The sequence below is a fragment of the Gorilla gorilla genome, chromosome 2 (assembly GCF_029281585.2).
Source record: "Gorilla gorilla gorilla isolate KB3781 chromosome 2, NHGRI_mGorGor1-v2.1_pri, whole genome shotgun sequence".
Lineage (NCBI taxonomy): Eukaryota > Metazoa > Chordata > Mammalia > Primates > Hominidae > Gorilla > Gorilla gorilla.
The window spans coordinates 48,394,782-48,419,972 of NC_086017.1; the positions used below are offsets into that span (position 1 = coordinate 48,394,782).

The 25,191-nt window shown below is 38.9% G+C and overlaps 1 protein-coding gene across 2 annotated transcripts in view; it reads left to right on the plus strand.

Annotated features, from left to right (window-relative positions):
* Positions 1–2,496: 2,496 nt before the first annotated feature.
* EXOG (exo/endonuclease G) overlaps positions 2,497–25,191 on the plus strand; it is a 29,977-nt gene continuing 7,282 nt past the window's right edge. The window contains exons 1-5 of one of the 2 annotated variants that reach the window (XM_031009724.3): positions 2,497–2,740; positions 3,835–3,984; positions 7,558–7,697; positions 9,816–9,892; positions 13,023–13,137. In XM_031009724.3, the coding sequence (XP_030865584.1) occupies positions 2,578–2,740; positions 3,835–3,984; positions 7,558–7,697; positions 9,816–9,892; positions 13,023–13,137 (645 nt within the window). In that variant the 5' untranslated portion in view covers positions 2,497–2,577. The remainder of the gene's footprint in view (positions 2,741–3,834; positions 3,985–7,557; positions 7,698–9,815; positions 9,893–13,022; positions 13,138–25,191) is intronic. The other variant, XM_004033863.5, reaches the window with a different exon arrangement.

The window sequence follows — 25,191 nt, forward strand, 5'->3', positions numbered from 1 at the left end:
AATCACCTCACTGCTTTCTGCAGTAACAGGTTTTTTTGGTCCATGACTCTTTCTTGCCTAAGTGGAGAAACACCCTTTAAATTCACCCTTTATTATGAGAATTAAGCAACGGTTTGAAACTTTTGGAGAAAGTTTTTGATGACCCTTTATTCAGGGACCAGTTGCCCAATATTTGGCTGTTTTTGCTCTTTCACGTTTAGAAAGTTCACCTTTTATTAGTGAGTGCCTCTAATGAAGGAGGGAGAGCAAAGGGCTGACATTTTTGATACAGGATCTTGGAGCTGGAAAAGCTGAAAGGTTGGACCTTAGGAGTCATCTGGTCAAACTTTCCCTTTAGCAAAGGAATTCTTTGACCAAAGAAATTTCACACAGAAGTTGGTTTATAAAACCAGGCTTGTCTGAATGAGCAAGTAGAAGAGGGCCAAGGGACCATTTCACTTACCCTCCCATCCCTTCCTTCAAGTCTCAGGTATCCCTATGGAACACCTAGGAACCTTGATTAAAGTTTACAAATCACTGGCCCAATTCCAATTTTACAGGTGGGCAAACAGGCCCAGAGGGAGTTTTCCTACCCAGAGGCAGGCAGCCCTTCCAGTTCTTGACCTCTTGCGACCAAAAATGGGGTTACACTTGTTCAGAAGTAGAGGATCTGGATTAGGAAAAGCCATGTAATATTTATCTCTCTAGTATTTAGCACAGTGTCTGGCACTTACAAGGGCCTTAAGAAATACAGTACTTCAGTGATTGTGTATTTAGTAAATTCTGGGGAAAGCTGCTGAAGTAGCCTTGAAGCCTACACATACCAGTGTTGTCTGGTGGTATTTGTTAGGATTCTTGGTTGCAGGTGACAGAAGCCATTAGACAAAAAAGGGGGTTTCACTGAAAGGATTCTGGGGGAAATGACTAGCCAAGACTTCAGAAAGGCAGGATGTATGTGGGCTTCAGGAGCCTTGGGAGTTGGAGTCACAACATTGCAGGCCTTCTCCACCTGTGTCCTGGTATTTCTTCCATTATTGCTCAGAGCAAGACCAGATGCATCTGCTCCTTTGACTTCTTAGCAGGAAACAAGGCTGTAGACAGTGCCAGAGCTTTTTTTTTTTTTTTTTTTTTTTGAGACAGAGTCTTGCTCTATTGCCCAGATTGGAGTGCAGTGGCACGATCTCAGCTCACTGCAACCTCCGTCTCCTGGGTTCAAGCAATTCTGCCTCAGCCTTTCGAGTAGCTGGGATTACAGGCACGCGCCACCACACCTGGTTAATTTTTGTATTGTTAGTAGAGACGGGGTTTCACCATGTTGGCCAGGCTGGTCTCAAATTCCTGACCTCAGGTGATCCTCCAGTCTTGGCCTCCCAAAGTGCTGGCATTACAGGCATGAGCCACTGCGCCTGTGAGTTTCATGTCACAGCTTTGCTACCCAGAGAGAGTACTAGACCGAAAATCCCTAGGAAGGACTCTGGTTGATGTAGCTTAACCAGTCAGGGTCCTTCACAAGAGGTATTCCTGGCAAGGGGGTAGCCTCCCATTTGAGGCTGTCAAAATAATGTGCACACTTCAGTAGGTTGGAAGAAGTGGCCTCCTGGTCAGTGAATCATCAGTGGGATCAGATGAAAGTTATTCCTACCAGTTATCTAAGAAATAGGAAACTTGAAGTTTCTGCTAAGAACTAAGTCCACACGGAATGCTGGAGATCGTGCTGCAAAATGAAGACTCATTTATTTGTGAGTGGTAGTCCATGAAATCTATCCTTTCTTTGCCAGCAGGCGTTCAGCAATCTGGATTTTATGTTCTATCGAGACAAAGAGTAGAGATGACTCAAACATTTCTAACATTTATAGAGCACTTAGTGACATGCCCCTGGTACTTCCCTAAACATTTTACATGTGTCATCTCCTTTAATCCTCACAAGAACGCTATGGTCTAGGTATTATTATTCCAATTTAAAAGAGAAGGTTGGGGACAGTGACACACACCTGGACTTACAGCACTTTGGGAGGCCGAGGCGGGAAGATTGCTTGAGGCCAGAAGTTGGATACCAGCCTGGGCAACATAAGGAGACCCCCTTCTTTACCGCTCCCCCACTCCCGCCAAAAATTTAGCCGGGCAATGTGGCACGTGCCTGTAGTCCCAGCTACTCAGGAGGCTGAGGCAGGAGGATCGCTTGAGCCCACGAGTTCGAGATCGCAGTAAGCTATGATCATTCCACTGTACTGCAGCCTGGGTAACAGAGACCCTGTCGCTAAATAAATAAATAGACCTGAGTTGGAATATCGGCTCTGGAGACCTTAGTGTAACCATGTGCAAGTGTTTACTCACCTATTAAATGGGACTAAAGGCATTTTCTTCTCAAGACTATATATAGCACACCACTAAGCCCTCTAGACATCATATTCGCCCCATCCATCGCCCCGTCCAGTGGACCAGGGATGAAGCGGGGATGCGCTAGGCATCCCGGTTTGTCACCAGGGGGCGTGCGAGGCCCTCAGCTTGGCGGGCGGTGAGGCGTGGGGTGAGGGGGGGATGGCGGGGGCCGGCATGCGCGCGCTTGCGCCGTGGTAAAAGGCCGGTACCTCGGGCAAGATGGCTATCAAGAGTATCGCTTCCCGCCTCCGGGGTTCCCGTCGTTTTCTGAGCGGCTTCGTGGCTGGGGCTGTAGTGGGCGCTGCGGGAGCTGGGCTCGCGGCCCTGCAGTTCTTCCGGAGTCAGGGCGCTGAGGGAGCGTTGACAGGGAAGCAGCCGGATGGTAAGTCTGTGGGCCCGTCCTCCCTTCCCTGGCCCAGGTTTCGGGCTCCGACTCCTACCTGGAGTGTGAATGGCAGTCCTTGACGGACGGCCTTCACCGTTTGCTGGGCCCCTAGCCTGGCCCTTGGTTTCTGACCTTTATTCTCCCGGCTCGGCCTCCCTTCCCCACCTCGCGTCTCGCCAGCTTCCCTCATGTCCTTCCTTCCCCCGGGCATCTTCGTTTTCTGCACAGAACCACCCCCCCGCCCGACTTTCTTCCCCCCAGTTACTCATCGCGATATCTATGTTTTAATGTCTGTGTTCTCTACTAAGATTGTTAGCTCCATAAGATTTGAGACTATGTCTGTTTTGGTCTCCATCATCTAACCAGCACAGTACCTGGTACATAATTGGCATTCAGTAAGTATGAATGAAGGAATAAATTAATACATAATTTTAGTAGATTAGTTAACTGCCCTTCTTTCGTCATTGTTCAGTTGAAGAATACCTGCTATCCCTCCAAAGTGTATAAAAACTCATGTTGCAATGGGTGCCTTATATTTGACAAAAAAAAAAAAAATTAACACGAGCTCATTTCTTGTACTTTGCGGATGTGCTAATTTAACTTGCTCCTTTGGATACTTGGCATCTAGCAAGAGAACTACTCCCTTGGGGGGTTGAGGATTTGAGAAGGCATCAGGGGAGGATTATCTCGAAACTGACTCACTGTTGAATGTGTGCTTGATTTCTCCCACTAGGAAAAACAGTACCAGTTTTACTGTCATCTTGCAACAGCACACATATCAGTGCTTCAGAGATGATTTGGAAATTTGATGTGAAAGACTAATAAGATCAAGTCTTTATTCAAAAGTTAATGCAGTAGCTGCATTTTATTCACTGATTATAGGCAAATCAGTACTTTGCCTACTGTCTGTTTTCTTCATCTCATAAGTAATTGCAAAAATGAGATTTTCTGGTTGATTAGACTTCTGAGCCAGTCCTTTGTAAATCACACCACTCTCCTTTTCCTTATAATCTTTCATTATTAAGAGCCACTAATTATGTGTGTGTGTGTTTTTTGTCTCTGCCCCCCCCCTTTTTTTTTTTCATTTTTAGGATCTGCAGAAAAGGCTGTCTTGGAACAATTTGGATTCCCTTTAACTGGAACAGAGACAAGGTGTTACACTAATCACGCTTTGTCTTATGATCAGGCAAAGCGGGTGCCTAGATGGGTTCTTGAACATATTTCCAAAAGCAAGATAATGGGTAGGTGGTTGGATAAAAAAACTGTATTTATGAAAGATGTCTCCAAATTTAAAACAGGGATGATTATTAATATTCTCAACCTTTTTCATATCATAGCACATGTAGAAAATTATATTTATATAACTTACTGGTTAAATCAACCCTGCCTGGCAGCCAGAAAGCCAGACCCTTTCCAACTGTCTCAGGGCTGAAAATACCCATATCTTGACACACTAGTTGGGAGGCTCTGTCATAAATATTACAGCAATGAGCACCATTCAGTTTTACCTTAACAAATATTTATGTGCCTGCTATGTGTCTGGCACTGTGGTAACCCTTGGGGACCTATGTGTGACCAGAGTAGAGGATCTCTACCCCAATGACACTTTGAGTTGGGAGAGTGGGTTGACCCATCAAACAAATAATTTTGGATGTATAATTACAATAATTTTTCCAAAGGAAGTGATTGCAAGTTAGTGTAGTATAATTAAGGAACAGTAAAAAGTTTGATGAGAGGCTGGGCGTGGTGGCTCACACCTGTAATCCCAGTACTTTGGGAGGCTGAGGCGTTTGAGCTCAGGAGTTTGAGATGAGCCTGGCCAACATGGCAAAACCGCGTTTCTACAAAAAATACAAAAATTAACTGGGCGTGGTGGTGCACCTCTGTGGTTCCAGCTACTTGGGGGACTGAGATGGGAGGATCGCTTGAGCCCAGAAGGTGGGGGTTGCAGTGAGCCAAGACCGCAGCACCACACTCCAGCTTAGGCAACAGAGGGAGACTGTGTCTCAAAAAAAAAAAAAAAAGTGTGATGAGAGATTATAACACAAGAACCTGATTTTGATTAGTAAGGCTTCTCTGGAAAAGTGGACTGAAGAGTGAACGAAAATTACTTAGGCAAGGGGTTGAATGTGCCATAGGATGTGGAGAAGAGCATTCTAGGAAGAAAGGAACACTTGCATCTTCGGAGGCCCCCAATGTGGAGAGGAGTTTTGTTCTTTTAGGGAACTAAAAGAGTGCCAGTAGATGAATGAGGGAGAAGGTGATGTGAAATGATGCTGGAGAAGTAAGCAGGTGTGTCAGTTTATTCATGTGTCCTTATGTCTTGATAGGGTCCTGTAGAATTACCAGATCTTGATAATTAATGTCAAATTGGTTTCTAGGTAGATTCTTCAAGTTTACACTCCTAGCATCATTGTTTCTTCTCTCTCTCAACCTTCACCCATGGTGAGCATTACTGAGCTTTACCAATTTAATGCTCATTTTACTTGTGTTTATTGATTATCAGTGAGAGTTAACATGCTGTGAATTAGTCTTTTTTGGTAAGTTATTCTTTACCTATTTCAGTTGGGGTATTCTCTTTTGAATTTATTTGTATAAGTTCTTTTATTTATTAAGGATATTACCTTTTGTCACAGTTGTTTTGTTCCCTTTTGTTATTTGCTTTTTAATTTGCTGTGTGTTCCACATATTCTCCTTTGCTTTAAAATGTGTGCTATGGCTATGCATATTAAAATGCTGATATTAAAGTAGGTGTGTGCCATTCTAGAGTGCACAGCAACCAGCAGAATAACAGGAGGCTTGGAATGTACTTGCTGTTAGAGAGAAACTGATGTAAGTGAAAACTTTATCAAGCATATAAGAAAACCTGGGCATTTTATATTGTATAATAAGTCTTGTGAGCTGTGTACTTTTGAGGCAATAAAATAGAGCCAATTAATATTATTTGAAAATAGGGAGCAATGTACCTGTGTTTTACTTGATTTTAATGTAAAAGGTCTTCTGTTTTCAGTAATGATGGACTGAGTTATTCACATAGAATCTTCCTGCTGAAAACAGAAAATGTTAGTATATAAAAAGTATATATCCGTGTATTTTTTTTACCTTTTTTTTTGAGATGGATTTTTGCTATGTTGCCTAGGCTGGTCTTGAATTTCTGGGTTCAAGTGACCCTCCTGCCTCAGCCTCCTGAGTAGCTGGGATTACAGGTATGTGCCACTATGCCCAACTAAAAGTATATCTTTTAAAAAATGGCTTAAGAAAAATGAAGAGCCAGCAGCATAGTGGAGAATTGCTAGACTAGTGTTGGTGGGAGAAAGCAAGAATCCAAAGAGGTAAGCACAGTCTTGGCAAACCAAAACCACATTTGCCTTTGAATTCACAGCATTATGGGGTGAGGAGGATTGAAGGAAAGACCTAAGGCTCACCCAAGGTAGGTTGTCCTGTAGGTCTTGCAGTGTAGGAGACCCTTCCTGTGTTACCCTGGAACTCCAAAGGGCTACATCCTCAGGGAAGAGTGAACTAGAACTAACTTCCCTGCCCACTCTTAGGGACTACATGGAAGGTTGTCTTGGCACTGAACGGAGAAAGGTCAAAAGGAAGATAAAAAGTTTGTTCGAGAGAAGGTAAAGTCAAAAACTGGCTATCATGCAGACTTAACAGCCCAAATCTGTGCATCAAGAGGAGATCAGGGAACCTCAATCCCTGAGCATGGTTTAATATGGTTCTCCACTGGGAATACTGCTAGACACCTTACAGCAGTAAATTTATATCTTTTCTCAAGGAAGGTATCTTTTTAGGTCTTTGGAAATTCCTACAAATTGCTTTTCCAGGGCAGTAAGCACCAGCCAAAGATAACTAGCTGTAGAAGGAAGTGATTCCAATGGTAATGACACTTAGAAATTTACTAATGATAAATTTTTCTGTATTATTCTTTATAAAGTGATTCTAAAAAGCTACATATATGATACTTTACTGTAAACTTTGGGATCTGATACTAAATTTTTCTTGGCTGAATGAAATCACCTTGGAATCAGTGACTTCATTGTTCTCCATTTTACACTTCTTTGAATAACAGTCTGAGTATGTTTCATTTGTTGTCATAACTTTTGTAGTTTAAGAAAGTCTCACCTCACGATAGTGCAATAGGTGGTGTTAGGATTTGCTAATGTTCTCTGTGACAAACCATTCTGGAGGTGTCAGAAAATAAATAAAATCTGAGATTTCTTCTCTCCTATGTGGTACCCAGATATTCTGTTTTAGAAATTTCTGGGTGGAGCTCATAACTTAAATGTTTATTTTGTCATGGTTCAAGAGGCAGTAAGCAAGATATCAGAGACACTCCTCTCCCCAAGGCTGTGCCTGCCTAGAACAAATTGTTTTGTGTCTATATATATCCATTATTTCAGTACACATAAACTTGTCAAATGCAATCGTACAAAATACAATACATGGGAGTCTTTTTTAAAAAACAAGAGTTTATTTAGTAGCCAAGCTTTTTATATAGTTTAGTGTTTTGATTGGTGATTGTTTTTACTTAAAATACTATTCAGAGGAGTTTTTCTTTAACTGGAAAGGCCAGAGTCAAAATTATATGAGATAGCTACACTGTATGAAAAGCATTCTTTCCTAGACTAGTACTTTCTAAATTCAGATGAAGTATCTGAACTATCCCAGGAACTTGAGACATGCATGCAGTCCCTAATACTAGCTGCTTGGAGAGACACCAGCCAGTAGCAACCAGCTTGCCTTGCTTAGAGAATCTTGAGGGACATTTGTCTACTGATAACATATCCATTTTGTGCGTTTTTCTTCAGGTGATGCAGACAGAAAGCATTGTAAATTTAAGCCTGATCCCGATATCCCTCCAACCTTCAGTGCCTTCAATGAAGATTATGTTGGAAGTGGGTGGTCACGAGGACACATGGCTCCAGCAGGAAATAACAAATTTTCAAGTGTAGGCATACTTTGGGGGAGGGATGGGAATATGGGGCTGATGTCATGCATACAACAGGAATTAGAGATTTAAAAACCTAGGAGCCAAACCTTAAAACTTGAGAATTTCCATACTCTTATTTTTCTTCCTGACTTTATTTCTCTTCTTTCAATCACATACCGAGACATTTTTAAACAGGTTGAATGACGAAAACTAAGTGCTATGTGAAGGGAACTAGAAAGCCACTGGGAGCTGAAGCTACTCACTTTTATTTATTTATTTTTTTGAGACGGAGTCTCACTCACTCTGTTGCCCAGGTCGGAGCACAGTGGCTTGATCTCGGCGCACTGCAACCTCTGCCTCCCAGGTTCAAGCAATTCCTGTGCCTCAGCCTCTTGAGTGGTTGGGATTACAGGGGTGCGTCACCATGCTCAGCTAATGTTTGTTTGTTTGTTTATTTATATTTTGAGATGGAGTCTCTGTGTCACCCAGGCTGGAGTACAATGGCACGATCTTGGCTCACTGTAACCTCCGCCTCCCGGGTTCAAGTGATTCTCCTGCCTCAGCCTCCCAAGTAGCTGGGATTACAGGTTCCTGCCACCACACCCAGGTGTTTTGTATTTTTAGTAGAGATGGGGTTTCACCACGTTGGCCAGGCTGGTCTCAAACTCCTGACCTCAGGTGATCCACCTGCCTCGGCCTCCCAAAGTGCTGGGATTACAGGGGTGAGCCACTGTGCTCAGCCACTCACTTATTTTTAATTAGTTGATTAGAGACAGAGTCTCGCTTTGATGCCCAGGCTGGAGTACAGTGGTGGAATCATAGCTTACTGTAGTCTTGAACTCCTAGGCTTATACGGTCCTCTTTCCTCAGCTTCCCGACTAACTAGGACTATAGTCATGTTTCATCATGCCTGGCTAATTTATTTTGAAAAATTTTTTTAATTTGTAGAAATTTATAGAAAAGGTGAAAAAATAGTACAACAAACATTGATACATTTACTTTACATATACATATGTAAATTCTGCAACCATTGACAAAGTTGCAGACATGTTTTATTTCTAAATGGATTGCTCAGGAGTATGCATCATCTAAGAATGAGGATGTTTATATATATGAGTATATATAAATACAAGTATCACACCAAGAAGTGTATAGTAATACATTTTTATATATTTGTGCAGTAATATTATCTAAAATACAATGTATAGTCAGCTTTCCCACATGGTCCGAATTATGACCTTTATAGCTTTTTTGATTCAGTATTCAATCATGAATCACACATTACATTTAGTTATCATATTTTTTTAGTCTTCTTTAATCTAGAATGATTTCCCTGCCAAAAAGTGGGAGGAGTGTCTTTCATGATATTGACATTTGTTACGTGAACTATTGGTGATTATGTCATTAAGATAGTAATTCTCAACCTTGGACACTCATTGTAATCACCTGGAGAAGTTTTTGCAATCCTGATGCCCAGACCTCAACCTCATACTTACAAAACTGGAAACTCTCAGGGATGAGACCCAGGCATCAATGTCAATATTTTTAAAGCTCCCTAGATTATTCCAATGTGAACCCAAGATTGAGAGCGACTGCTTGAAGAGAAGGTACTTGTAGCATTGGCAGTTAGTATAGATCAGTGAGGAAATTACAGTGAGGTAGAGCCTTGTATATTTGGGTGAAAAATGTGAAGTGAATGAACACATAGTGGCCAGATATTCAGAAGAACAAGGACGTTTTCTCTGCCACTTTTGAACTAGTATGTTTGTACTGTACTAAAATAACTTTTGTGAAAATTGATCTCTATTGAGAAACTCTTTGCCAGAGGCTTAAAACCAAAATTTGCCCTTAAGCTTTGTGTTGGAAATATTTAGTTCTTAGAATTCACGTTATAGGTTTGGATTTTATAATTGATAAGCCTACCTGACTACTTACTTTATAGTCCTCATTTTGAATAATTATTGTAAGAGCTTTCTGTCCTGGAATAATTATGGCTTTCATTTATTGAAACAAGTAGTCAATAATTGCCTAGCACTAATGTTTAAATAAGAAAGTGTTTTTCTGTGTCTTTTTAATAAAATATCTTTTAAAGGGGAAAGCATTTCAGTGCGAGTTACTATGTTTCTTTCTTTACAGAAAGCCATGGCTGAAACCTTTTACCTTTCTAACATTGTGCCTCAGGATTTTGATAATAATTCTGGATATTGGAACAGGTGAGGGATGAGAGTTTTAAAAACATGATTCTATGGAAGATAAATGAAGTGACAGGAGAATGTACTGATGTGCCTATTAGCTGTTTCTGTCTTTGTTTTTCAAAAGCTAAGCCTCTGAAGGTAAGTACTTTGGTCCAGTTTTCTTTGCTGTGTTTTGGGAGTACAGTCTTCTACAGAAGATCAGACTTCAAAACGTAGCCTGCCTTTTTGATCATGTTTGCCACTGTTCAAAAGTCAAGTTTTGAAAGAAATGACTCAAAATAATAATCTTAATAATTGAGGCAGCATCTTTTTTGAGTGTGTTCAGTGAACACTATTATTTTCTCTTGTATTCTAATATTTCTTAGCTTTTTTTTAAAAAAAACAGTTTTGTATTTCAAGAGCTCCTGAGCTTTAGGCCAGGGTCAGTGGTTCATGTCTATAGTCTCAGCACTTGGAGAGGCCGAGGCAGGAGAATTGCTTGAGGCCAGAAGTTTGAGACTGGCCTGGGACATAGTGAAGCCTTGTCTCTACTAAAAATTTAAAAAATTAACCAAGTGTGGTGGTCCATGCCTGTATCCCAGCTACTCAGGAGGCTGAGGTGGGAGAATCACTTGAGCCCAGGAGTTTGAGGCTATAGTGAGTGGTGATTGTGCCACTGCATTCCAGCCTGGACAACAGAGCAAGACCCTATCTCAAAAAAAAAAAGTTCCTGAACTTAAAAAAAGTTGGGGTATAGTTTAATGTAACTATTAACCAGTTTTTTTGTTTGTTTTTTGTTTTTTTTGAGACAAAGTCTCCCACTGTCGCCCAGGCTGGTGTGCAGTGGCACAATCTCGGCTCACTACAACCTCCGCCTCCCGGGTTCAAGCGATTCTCCTACCTTAGCCTCCTGAGTAGCTGGGATTATAGGCACACGCCACCACACCTGGCTAATTTTTGTATTTTTAGTAGACATGGGGTTTCACTGTGTTGGCCAGGCTAGTCTTGAACTCCTGACCTTGTGATTTGCCCACCTTGGCCTCCCAAAGTGCTGGGATTATAGGCATGAGCCACCACGCACGGCCACTATTAACCAGTTTTTGATAGAACCTAACTATAAAATAATCTGGGCCTTCTACATTTTTCTGACACTGTCAGGTGGCTTCTTTATGCATCTAAAACTAACAGTTTGAGGTTCTTTCAGGCTATTGTGTTTTTCCCCATATAGTACTTTGTGGTTTAAAATAATGAAGAGAACACCCTGCACCAATGAGAGACTTCAGCAGTTATCAGTCATGGCGACATTTGTTTCATCTACATACCCTCACTTTGCCCCACTCAGATTATTTTTAGCAGATTGCAGATATTTTATCCATAAATGTTTCGTTATATATATTTAGAAGATAAGGATTCTTTTAAAATATAACCACAGTATTATTAATGCCCTTAAAGAATTTAACAATAATTCTTTATTACCAATTTTACAGTCAGTGTTCAAATTTTCCTGGTTGTCTTTAATTTTTTGTTGTTGTTGGTTGGTTTGAACCAGGATTCAAACAGGATAGACACAAAAATTTGGTTGATGTATCTCTTTAGTTCCTATTAATCTGTAGATTTTCCTTTCTTTTTTTTTTTCCTCCATTCAGATTATCTGTTGAAGATCTAGGATATTTGTCCTAGAGTTTCCTTTCCATATTCTGGATTTACTGATCGCATACCTGTGGAAGCATTTAACATTTTCTTTCCCCAAGAGAGAAATTTCTGGGAGGAAAACTTTACCTTGTAATTGGACATATATATGCATCCTATTAAAAATAATTAAAAAAAAATTTTTAAGGCCAGTCAAGTGAAGCAGTGGGAGTAGAGAAGGAACAAAGAAGTATGTAACTGGTTGTGAACAATTAGTTGTAAACACCACTGCACTTATACCAGCCTATAAAAATAATTGGATTTTACTTTTTAGATAAGAAACTGAGGAATGAGGACATGCATTGTTATCTCTCATTTAGAAATCTCTTCCAACTGGGCCGGGCTCAGTGGCTCATGCCTGTAATGCCAGCACTTTGGGAAGCCGAGGTGGGCAGATCGCTTGAGGTCAGGAGTTGGAGACCAGTCTGGGCAACGTGGCAAAACCGTGTGTCTACTAAAAATTAAAAAAAAATTAGCCGGGTGTGGTGGCACACACCTAAAATCCCAGCTACTCGGGAGGCTGAGGCAGGAGAATCGCTTAAACCCAGGAGATGGAGGTTGCAGTGAGCTGAACCTGGGTGACAGAGTGAGTGAGACTCCATCTCAAAAAAAAAAAAAAAAACCAAAAAACTTCCAACTGCAGTCATATACATACTTTCATATGTGTATGAAAGTACATATTACAACTACTTGCCATTTGGGCACCTGTAATCCCAGCTACTCGGGAGGTTGAGGCAGGAGAATCACTTGAACCCGGGAGGCGGAGGTTGCAGTGAGCTGAGATTGCACCATTGCACTCCAGCCTGGGTGACAGAGTGAGACTCCATCTAAAAAAAGAAAAAAAAAATACTTGCCATTTTTATCTGGTAAATTGACAAAAACAGATTTTAAATGATAAATCCCAGCATTATAAAGATTGTTGTGAAACTGCTGTGTTGTATTTTGGAGCTTATAGAGTAAATTGATATAACCCTATTAAAAATGTTAGTTTTACATATGATGACGAGTCTTTAAAATAAATTCATTCAGTAATTCTGGTCCTTGAAATTTATCCTAAGGAATTGATACAACATTGCATTATATAAGAAATGTTAACATAAGCCCAATTGTCCTGCAAGAGGAATGGTTAAATAAAGTATATCATCTTGTTGGAATGATACATAATTCTTGAAAGCTGGTTGGGAACTATGGCATAAAAAAAGTTTTAAGTTCATGAAATTTGAATTCCGGAATGTACTCTGAGTGCACATAAAGAAAAATGTAGATAGTTTTGTTAGTGTATGTGATTTTTAAGTTTTTTCTGTGCAGTAAGCAAACTGGGAAAATAATTGTTTATATGCTTATAATGTTTTGTGCCATGTTCTTGTTTAATTTCTCAAATGCAGTTTTTCTTGGTATCTTTCATAGGAATTGATATGATTTGCTGCTGTCTTACATGTATATATGTGAGAATATCATACTTTTTTTATTTGTTTTTCAGAATAGAAATGTACTGTCGAGAGCTGACAGAAAGGTTTGAAGATGTTTGGGTGGTATCTGGGCCTTTGACCTTACCTCAGACTAGAAGCGATGGAAAGAAAATAGTTAGTTACCAGGTAAGGATGTTTAATAGTCAGGTTTATGTTATCTGTATGAGATTATAATCTCACTTTGCATTCTGCTTTTTATTTTTATTTTTATCATTCAAAAAAATTTTCCATTCTACTTTTTAATTTCACTTATTCAACAATATTTATTGAACACCTATTAGGAATGATAGGCATAGAGAACATAGTGATGGATAAAAGCAACTATTGACTTCAAGGAACTCACGGTTTAGAGTGGAAAACAGATGTTAACAATTAATTACATTAAAGTGTGACATGCTGTAATAGAGGTAAACACACACAGTGTGGTCTTGTGAAAGGACTGATGGGCTCTACTCATATGAGTCAGGAACGCTTAAAAGAGGAAGTGATATTGAGCTATACCTTGACAGATAAGAGTCAGGAGTGGACCCTGAGGATTCCAGAGGATGGAGCAGGATGAGCACAGGACATTTGTGGTCAACATCAGGGTTTTGAGATTTATATATCATTCATAAAAATTGGAGCTTATGGTACAAAACAGTGTGGGTGGCTCAAGGGGTATGAAGAGTTCCATAACAACAGGTGGACGGGTGAGATAATATGTGACTTTCTATTCTATGATGAAGACTTGGGTTTTAATTTTTAGGCACTAAGAAGTCATAGGTTTGTTTTAAGCGTGGGAGAAATGTGATATTTGGGTTTTATAAAGAGTACTTTGGCAGCAGCGTGTAAAGAGATAGGTGGGAAAAGGGAGCATTTGAAGAAGAGATTAGAGGCAAGGAGATGAGTTAGGACATACAAGCAGTTGGAGTGAGGAATAATAGAGGAACACAGGAAAAAGTAACCACGAGTAAATAACTTGTTTGAGTGAGGAAGAGGGAGAAGTTCCAGGATAACAACTAGATTGCAGACCAAGCTCAGTGGCTCACGCCTGTAATCCCAGCACTTTGGGAGGCCGAGGCAGGCGATCACGAGGTCAGGAGTTCGAGACCAGCCTGGCCAATATGGTGAAACCCCGTCTCTGCTAAAAATACAAAAATTATCTGGGTGTGGTGGCGTGTGCCTGTAGTCCCAGCTACTTGGGAGTCTGAGGCAGAAGAATCGCTTGAACCCAGGAGGCGGAGGTTGCATTGAGCCGAGATCGCACCACTGCACTCCAGCCTGGGCGACAGAGCAAGACTCCATCTCAAAAAGAATAAAAATAAAAATAAAATAAAAACAACCAGATTACAGTGTTACAGTGAGTCGAATAAATGGGAAGAAAAGCTTTTCTTCTAGAAGCTTCTTTTTTTTAATATGCAAGATATGTGAGCACTTTTATAGACTGAAAGAGAGATTAAAGATAGGAGAGTGTAATTAGTGGTGTGAGAGCTTCAGACATCTAATGTTGCTGGGAAATTCTTAGCCTTTCATATTGGCAATTTACAAAGTGGTATACCTGAAGAGCAGGTGTTCTTAGAAAAAGTGTAACATTTAATCTTATCATGCAGAAATATCCTGAGGATTCTGCCAAGAGGGTGGCTGAAATGTTATACTATACTGTGAGGCTTACAGAGGGCAGGGAACAGGTGGGGTGAAGCAGAAGAGGTGGTAGAGTGAGTAAAAAGAAGCACTGAAGGACTTGCTAGTAAGGCCAAAGAGGAGGGGAGGGAACACCTAGCTCAGCTCTGGAAATAAAGTAGATATTTAATAAATGCTGGTTAGGTAAATGATTACTTAAGTCTGTGATAAAATTTAATAACCTGAGGAACAGATTGAGGAACCACCCCCCGCCCGCAAAAAAAACAAAACTTTTAGAGTATATTCTGTCCATTTGACTTGCTTATTATCAGCCTGTCTAGATCAGATGTGCAGTAATGTCCAAGCATCCAAGGATTTGTATAGGTCCATATGAATAGCCCACTTTCTCTTTTTCCACACAAAATTATGACCCAACTACTTCTTTTTGTTAAGTGGAAATGATAGAGTAGTTGTTTTCAAGGATTTGTACACCCTTGGAAAATCCCAGTAGATATGGGAGTGAAGGAAGTCAAAGAAATTAGTATTTTAAAATTAATTCATTTAATTTCTCTCCTCTGATTAACTTGCTAATTTAATTGTAGTATATTTTATAGTCTTAGGAGAAAAAAAGGCTTAAAGCCCTCTGTATTATTTTTCAAATATTAATTATTCTTGGTCTTTGTTAAATCCTGTTTATTTTATGTCAGAAAAGAGGCTCTTCTAGCTTTGACTTGTATATCTTAAATGGTTAAATTACAGTTTTATTTGTGCTTTGTTTTTATAAAATTGAAAAATTTATATCACTGGCCTACTGTGTAGTAGAACAAAAATTTGTACAATGTTTAAAAGGAAAAATTAACCAATAATTACAAGCATTTCACTATATAGATTTTTGTGTGGCTATTTCTGTAAAGTATGTGTTGCCCAAATGTCGTAGTGGAAAATGTATTGTTTTTCTTAAGTTGGATATAATTTTTAAAAATAGAACTGATAAAAATATATCTTCTAGTTCTTTCTGCTGAAAAGGCCCAGAAGAATTGGTATGTCATTAGCAATGAACACATCTTGAGACCCAGATATTGGTTTCTAAAAAGCATCTCCTTCTGAAAAGACTCAGCACTTAGAGAAATGACTGATTTAAGGGGTGGTACAGGGAGAGTACAAAATGGAACATCATATATCAGAAAGCCAAGGAAGTGCTCAGACAAATGGTGGGGATATGTCAGAAGGACATGTGAATCAGCTTGAAGGAGCTCCCACTTACTGTATCTGGTGCTATTGAATATCAAAATAAAATGGATTATAAACCTATTGAATTAAATAAGAATCCATACTCAATAAATATGTAAACACATAGGGTGTAAAGAAAAGCTTCTGCATACCATAGAATGTCAGTTAATAAATTTGCAAGAATGAAAGAGTTATACAAATCATTTTGCACACATCACCATAATTGATTCAGGCAAGAGTCGTCACTAGCTAAAACTAGTGAGTGAATGTTTTATGAGAAATAGGGTATTTACATAGTCTAAAAGTATCTCCTCATACATTAGTTATTAATCACAAAGTAAGAAATAACTTTACAGTGAAGAAACATCCCATTACCGAAGTGATCAAGTTTAGTATTGCTAGTAATGGGACTTAGTGATAGGCTGTACTCCTGGTGTGATGCACTGAGCAGGATAAAATATCAGGCATACCCCAATTGAGAGACATTCTGTGAAACAGCTGACTTCTACTTTACAAAAGTGTTAGTGTCATAAAAGACAAAGGCTGAGAAACTATCTGTTCCAGATTAATGGATTAAAGAGTCATGCAAACAAAATGTGTAGTATGATCTTAGATTAGATCCTAGACCAGAAAAAAGTTGCTAAAAAGGATGTTATTGGGAGAATTGGCAACATTCGAGGTCTGTTATCTAATATACAAATTAGATAATTGTGTATTTTCAGTATTAAATTTCCTGATTTTTAAAATTGTTCTGTGATTATGTAAGTAAATATCTTTGCTCTTAGGAAGTCATATCCTGAAGTGTTTAGGAGTAAAATGGTGTGCCTGTGACTTCTAAAAAGTTTAGGGAAAATAGAAGAGAGTGATAAAGCAAATAGAACAAAATGTTAACAATTGGTAAATCTGAGTGAAGGATATAAAGGAAGGAGTTCTTTGTGCTGTTCTTACAAATGCTAAGCTTTTAATTAATTCAGAATTTTAAAATTATATATTAAATATTATATAGATATTTAAATAAAATATTAAAAGATATATTAAAATAGTTTATCAGTGAAATGATACTCAAGCATGTTCAAGCTAGCCTTAAAGAGTTTCAAAAGAGACCTATCAGCTCTCCTCACCCTATTTAGTGTCATAATGATCAGTCATGTGAGGTCAGTCAAGATCAGCTTCCTGAAGAGTATACTTTGAGTAATAGTCTTGTTTCTTGTTTTTATTTTAAAGACTTGCTGGTCTTAGGTATTCTCTTTCAGATTCTGGGCTTCTAAGCTCATATCATTAGTTTTCCATGTCTCTATTAATTTATAGGACCTATCCATGTTCACACTGGCAAATCTTTAATTCAGTAAATCATCTGTTCAGCAAATTTTCAAGTACCTGTCATGTGGGAGGAAGGTATACAGAATTGTAAATGGCATGCTCCAAACTTATATTCTTGATTACTTTCTTCCTCTCCTGTATTTCACATCCTGGCAGTCATCTCTCACTCTTAATTACTTTGAACCAACAACTTTTATTAATTCTCTTTTTTTAAAATAACTTTTACTTAGACATACCGAAGCTCTGAACACCTGCAGTATTGCAGAGGCCTCTAATGGGTTTCTCTGCCTCCAATTGCGTTGGCTACCAGTCTATCTGGAGTACAGAAACCATGACAGAGAAAGTATACGTTGTTACTTTCCTAATCCTCGGAACCATAAAAAAAGAAATAACATTAAAAGAACAGAAAAGGAAACTTCATTTATACTGAAATTAGGGAATGTTCACAGTCCTGTATCAAGGAATTTTTCAAATAATATCTGCAAGATAAAGTGAAATTTGGACCAAATTATAAAGGATGTTAATTTGACATGTCTCCTCTTATCAAAGCATGGGACAGGGTACTAGAATTAGTAAGGAAGTTCATACCTACCGATAGTAGACCACAGGAGAAATTTCTGGTGTTTAACTTGGAGCTTATCCCTTTACCTTGCAATAGTAGGAAAGGCAGGGTGGTTATAGTTGTTAAAAGCACATACTTCATGTCAGATCTGGCCTTCGATCTTTGCTTTGATACTTACTTGCATGTGGTCCTGGGAAAATGACCTAACTTCTTTAAAGTTCAGTTTTATCTGTGATATTTGGATAGTAGTAGTGTTTACCTCACCGAGTTGCTAGTATCATCGTTAGCTTGGTAGTTAGCACATAGGAAATGTTCAGTAAATATTAGCTACTATTACTCCTTTGGAGGCTAACATTAAGAATGAAGACCAGTGTTTTTTGTATTCTTTGGTGCATGTACTCATAAACCTATGATTTCTAAGATTCTTTTTTATTTCTCCTTTCTTATCTACAGAAGCCCAAAAGTCAGGTGTCTCTTTATTAATTTTAAAGCACAATTTTTGTAGTCTTCTAAGTCGATGCTTTTGAGTTCATGAGTTCATGTTATGTTAGGAGTTGTGAAATTAGATACTTATATTAAACACGGTTTAGTCTTGATGCTTTTTTTTCGCTCATGGCATTAAAGTCATAACTGGCAAACTATCTTTCCTTGAAATTAAACTTGAAAAAATTTTAAATTATGCAATTATATGTGCATAATGATAAAAATGCTAAATCTTAAAACATGATTGTGGAAATATATGACATTGTAATGAAATTCAAACAGTACAAAGCAGCATGAAAAGGTAAAGTCTCACTTATACTCGTTATCCCACTGTCCAGTTTTTATTTGTTTTGGTACTTATTTCTATATCTCAGAATAATGAGCACTAAAATATATTTTTAACTTGTGACCTGTCACTTATTAACAGTTACTTTATCTCTATAAAATTATGAAATTTATTGTTTACTTCTTGCACTGCACCATACTCTGCTAGTCATATATACTTAATTTTAGTTCTTCCGTTGGTAAACTTTGCATCATATACTTTACATAATATACTTGAACCTCTAATCTTGATCTACCATTTATACTTGTCAAGGTTTGTAGCATTTACATTTATGTTTGCTAACGATAATGTAGTCTGAGTTTTGCTTGTAGCAGAGTTTGTAAACTGAGGCCTCTTATGGCAAGTCCAGCCCATAGAGGTATTTTATTTGGCTCACATGGTATATATATATATTTTTAAGTTTTTCATAGAGATAGGGTCTTGCTCTGTCTGCTAGGCTGGAGTGCAGTGACAAGATCGTAGCTCACTGTAACCTTTATCTTCTGGGCTTTCGAGATCTTCCCACTTCAGCCTACCAAGTAGCTATGACTACAGGCATGCACCACCATGCCCAGCTAATTTTTAAGTTTCTTTTTTGTAGAGGTGGGGGTCTCACTATGTTGCCCCGGCTGGCCTTAAATTCCTGGCCTCAAGTAATCCTCCCACCTCCACCCCTCAAAGGGCTGGAATTAAAGGCGTGAGCCACCACACCTGACTGTATGTTATTTTTTAATTAGTTTATAATGTTTAATAATTGGGAGATTTCACATAAATCCAGATTTTAGCTTCTCTTAAATCAGATGACTCCGTAACAATTGGCATATACTCCCATAGGCAGCCAGTTTACTAGACAAGAGTATCAACCTTCTCCTTAGATTGAACACACATCTTCAATTCACTGTAGTCTTTACCTGCCCCATTTTACTCATTTACATTTCCTGTCTAGCCCTTGTTGGTCTTTGAGTTTGTAATCCAAGATCTATTGGAAAATATTTAACCAGCATTTATATTATTATAAGTGTGTATGTAGTATGTTTGGACCTATAAGGAAATAGATATAATTCTATATCATTAAATCTGTGCCACTTGAGAGAGAAGTATTACCACAAACAACGGAAAAACTGAGAAGTGGAAGGTAAGGGTGGCAGTGTATTATAATTGCTCTTTTTAAAAATGGAATATGTTTTTACTTTCTAATTCAGATAATTTAGGTCATTTAAGCATATTATCATATGATTTTTTAAAAAGGTAAATTAGTTTTTTCGTGAAAATATATTCTTGGAGCCCTCTGACTTTCTGTTTTAATTTGGATTACTTGTTTCCTCCCTCCTTCCCTTTCTCCTTCATTCCCTTTCTTCTTTCCTTCCTTTTATTCAACAGAGACTTAACTAAGCTTTTACTAGGTACCTGGTGCTGTTCTGGGTGCTTCTGATACAGCATTAAACAAGGCAGAAAAGAGTACCCTCATGGAGCATGCATTATAGTGGAGGAGATACCTAGTAAGTAAAATGCCTCGTAGAAATATAAAGCACGGTAGAGGATTGTATTAGGGTGGGAAAGAAAGACAAGGGGAAGTGAGATAGGGCAGAAGCCTAAGTGAAGTGAGGGAGCAAGCCATATGAACAGTTTTTCAGCTAGAGCGAGTGCAAGACACGGGTGAAACTGAGGTTGGCACATTCAAGGAGCAGTGCTCTGCTCAGTGTGACTAGAGCAGCGTAAGCATGAGGAGGAGAAGAACGTAAATTATAGAGGGAGGCAATGGTAGGAAATGTGGATTGTATTAAGTGAGATGGGACACTTAAACAGCGTTTTGATCAGGTTAGTAGCATAATCTGGTTTACATTTTTAAAGCACACACTGGCTTCTTGTGAAGAACAGAAGAAAGTGTGGAACCTGGAAGGCCAGTTAAGAGACTAATGGAATTGTCTACATGAGAAATAATAACTTGAATAGGATGGTGGTGGTAGAAATGGTGAGAAGTGGTATGATTTAAGATGTGCTTGGAAGTGGTCAGCACACTGATGATGTTGAAAGCTATGATGAGATTATATAAGTGAATATAGACAGGAGAGAACAATCAATTGAATTCTGAACCCTGGAGCACTTGGACATTAGCGGTCAAGAAGAAGAAGATCCAGCGAAAGAGTCAGAGGAGCAGCCTTTAAGGTAGGAGAAATCTAGGGGAGAGTGATGTTCCAGAAGCTAAGTGAAGAAATCATTTCAAGGAGGGAATGATGAGTTGAGAACTGACTGTTTGCAATCCCAGTAAGCTTTTTTAGTTTTAAGTCATCTATATATCTGTCCTTCTGTTTCTCCTTATTATACTCCTAGCTTGGGTCCTTAAATTCCTCTTTCCCCTTAAATATTATCTTAAATCCCTCTTTTCCGCCCTCCCCCCGTCCCCCTGCTTTTTTTTTTTTAAGACGGAGTTTTACTGTGTCCCCCAGGCTGGAGTGCAGTGGTGCGATCTTGGTTCACTGCAGCCTCCACCTCCCAGGTTCAAGCAATTCTTCTGCCTCAGCCTCCTGAATAGCTGGTATTACAGGCACCTGCCACCACATTTGGCTAATTTTTTATATTTTTAGTAGAGACAGGGTTTCACCATGTTGGCCAGGCTGGTCTTGAACTCCTGACTGCAAGTGATCCGCCTGCCTTAGCCTCCCAAAGTGCTGGGATTACAGGCATGAGTCACTGCACCTGGCTACCCTTTTTTATAGATAACTTTTTTTTGCTTTGGTAGAGTATATCCTCAATTTTTTTCTGGAAGAGTCAATGGATGATAACCTTTCCGAGTCCTTGCATGTCTGAAAATGTCCTAAAACTCTGAAGATGCGCTCAGGAATCTTTATGTATGACAAGTTCTCTACAGTAGTTTTATGTATACCACCATTTTATTTTATTTTAATGAGGATAATCCCTTTATTTGACTTGAGGATGGAGAAGAAGAGGATTACGAGGTCACAGGAATGTCTCATGAGGAATTACCCAAAGCTGGTAACACCAGGTGCTCTGCCAGGAGGACTCTCTGGAAGGGGCAGCCAGCTCACAGATGCCCTGGATCCCTCGAGGCCAGTCACTAAAAAGTTATGACCATCCCCTTCTTGGCAGTCTGCCAGTGCTCCAGGGGGGAAAAGTGGAAAATTATCTGGTCCTGGCCCAGGGCCAGCTCCTCGGTGAGGAACTCGAAGAAGTGGGTGCTGTGGCTGCGGTTCTCCTCAGTGGTGTCCATCATGCTGGTGGAGGAGATGAACAGCTGCACCCAGGGCTCAGTGGACCTACTCAGCACCATGGTCCGGCCCGCCACACCCATCATGTTCACATGCTGCCCTTGTTCTGTGCTCCCTGGCCCATGCTCCCATCCTTGGGTTTGCCCAGGATGGAGGCTGTGGCGCAGAGCCATTTCTCCAGCCCTGCAGGCACTTGGTTGGCAGGCAAGTTCGTGTCTAGCTCTAGGAAGGGCATGGGCCGTAGAAAAAGAGACCCATTCTTTTAGAGAGTATTTTTCTAGCCTCATATGAAGGCAAAACAAAGGCCTGCTACTTTTGTGAGTTGTACGATAATTCTGCAGATGAATTTTTTTCAGTCACACACTTTGATTTTGATACCCTTTATTTGCTGGAGTACTACTTAAGGGGTGGTAAAAATATTAATATCAGCTTTGGCTTTTTCCTGTATATTTTATCTTAACAATGTCATCACATCCATCTTTCATCTTCCAGAAGTTCACGGTAGTTCTTAGTCCACTAATGCAGTACTCTGTCATTTTTCAGCACTTTTATACCTTTTTACTGCCATTCCATATATTTATGTGGAATATATATATGGATATCCATATATATATATATGTATTTTCCTTTTAATTTGCAGAGGAGAGGACCAAAAACCCGTGTTCAGTTTGCCTTTTTTAACTGGAAACCCTACTTTAATCTATATTTATTAGTGTTTTGCAAAGCAGGTTAATTTGTTTTTGTCTTTGCTTTTAGCAGGTTAATATTTCTTAATGTTTTATTTGGAAATAATTTCAAATTTATAGAAAGGTTATAAGAACAATAAAAAGAACTCCCCTGTATCTTTCACCTAGATTTACTAGTTGTTAACATTTTGCCACATTTATGCTCCCCCATATAGATAGGCATACACCTGTTTTTGTTTTCTGAACCGTTTGAGTTAGTTGCAGATATCTTGTTCCTTTCCTCCTAAGCGTTCTGTCATGTAACCACAGAATAATTATCAAATTCGTGAAACAACATATAGAAATACTAACTAATATTTAGTCCATATTGAAATTTTACAAATTACCCAATACTATCCTTTATACTGTTTTTCTCTTTTTTTTTTTTCTGATTCGGTATCCAACCAGGATTGAGCATTGCATTCAGTTGTCATGTCTCTGTAGTCTCCTTTAATCTGAACTAGCTTCTGACTCAGCCTTTTGTCTTGAATGACTTTGATATTTTTGAAGAGTATGGGCCAGTTGTTTTACAGTATGTCCCTCCTTTGGGTTTGTCTGTTGTTTGCTCATGATTCATTATGTTTTTGGCAGAATGTAGGAGCAGTGATCTTGTGTCCTTCTCAGTGCATTGCATCAGGAGGTGCATAATATCAGTTTGTCTGATTATTGATGATTTTAACTTTACTTGGTTAAGGTGGTGTCTACCAGGTTTTTTCACCATTTCCCCCTTTGGAATTTATAAGTAATCTGTGGAAATACTTTGAGGCGATGTAAGCATCTTTTTCGTCTTCAAACTTTCACTCAATAGTTTTAGCATCCATTGATATTTCCTGCCTGAATTAGTTATTACTATGATAGTTGCTAAATGATGACTTTCTAATTCTTACTCCTTAATTTATTAGTTGACATTCCACTGTTAGAGCTTTTCCTTGTTATCAATGTAGACTCACAGATTTATTTTTATTCAAAGAGTTTTAATGTTTACTGTGATTGTTCATTTTGATGCTCAAATTGCCCCAGATTTAGCCAGTGGGAGCTCCTTCCAGTGTCTCCTGTGTCCTTTTGATGCATCCTCATCATTTTTTAGCATTTCCTACTTTCTGGCATAAGGCTATGTTCCATGTTCATCTTGGCCATCGGCCATTTCTCCAAGGAGCACTGGATCCTTTTAGTGGGGATTGATGTTTAGAAACCAAGATCTGGACAGCAGTTCAGATTGATTCTTGAGTGCTTGCTCTGCTGTTTGGTTTGTCAGGTGTGTTCACCACATTTATTTTTAGCCTTTTGTAGTAGATGGAGAGAGCCCCAAAGCTCGTAGTATATGGATTCCATTGCCTTTAGTGGCTCACTGTTGAGAAGGCGTTTCTCCTCTGCTTTCTGTGTTCTTGTATTTCAAAACAGGGATTGACAGACACTGGTCATTAGGAAAGCAGTTCACTGTGTTTGTACATTGTGTATGTATATGTAAAGTTGAATATTGACTTCACGAATCCGTATTTCTGGAGAAGCATATGGTTTTTCAGTTTTCTCAGAAGCATATCAAACTGACACTACTTTTATATATTTATGTTTTTCACTAACAAATATCTCCATAATAATACTGCTTTTATTAGTTTTGGCATTATATTTCAAGTCAAACTTTATTTCAGGTAGAATTTTAAACCTAAAAATCTTTGGTGTATCTATTAGATGAAAGCAAAATATAGTTTGTTAGTAAAATAAATTGGAAAAATTATCTTGAAATTCTTGCCAAGAATTTAATTGGGCCCAAATTTTTATATATATGCACACACACGTATCTATAAACTTGGGAGAATTTGGTTAAGAAATAGAGATGTGTGAGGTCTACCTAGGCAAGGTGAAGAGATGAGAAGCGATAGGATATATGCTGAGAAAACAGTGAAGTTAGAGCGTTCATGTAGGGAAGGAGACAAAAATAAAAGGAAAGTTTGGGGCCTGGTGGCAGAAACTTCAAATGACCAGCTAAAAAGTTTAGGCAAGAACTTCAAGATAATTTTCTAGCAAGCAGGGCCTTTGAAAAATAGGCAATTAATTATAAAACAAATATGGATAAAATGATGTCCTTTAATTATTCTGGGAAAGGGGACACAGCATTGCCCAGTGCTGGAGACTGGTCTGTTTCTCTCAAGCAACGAATAATTTGAATCATGAATTCCCACTTTCAAGGCAATGTCTTGCAATTACGTACGGCAATTCAGAGTGCTTGGAAAGTGTTTTGTTTTCTCAGATCTAGCCATTTAATATTTACGCTTGCTTACAACTATACTCTGAACCTTATTTTAGGAAGTTGTACCCAATAAAAGGGTTTATTTAGTTTTCTATCCAGGCAATGAAGCATATATGTGTTTTTACTTCGGGGGAAGTAAAGCAAATGAACTGGCATTTCTTGAGGGCCAGGTATACCAGGCAGTATGTAAGTAGCTTTATATATGCATCTCATTCAATCTTCACTACACCCTTACAAAAAAAGTAGTGACCATTTTCTTTTATACACAAGAAAATCAAGGCTTTAAGGATCGAGTCTCAGGCATATAGCTTATAATTGTCAAAGAGGGTATCCAAACATGGGTCTGTCTGACAATTGCCAGTCATTCACAGTGTTACTCTTTGAAGCGCTCAAGTTTATAGTAAATGAATTGCTGTGCTGTTCATATACAAAAGCTTAAGGTTAGCAGATAATAAAAGATG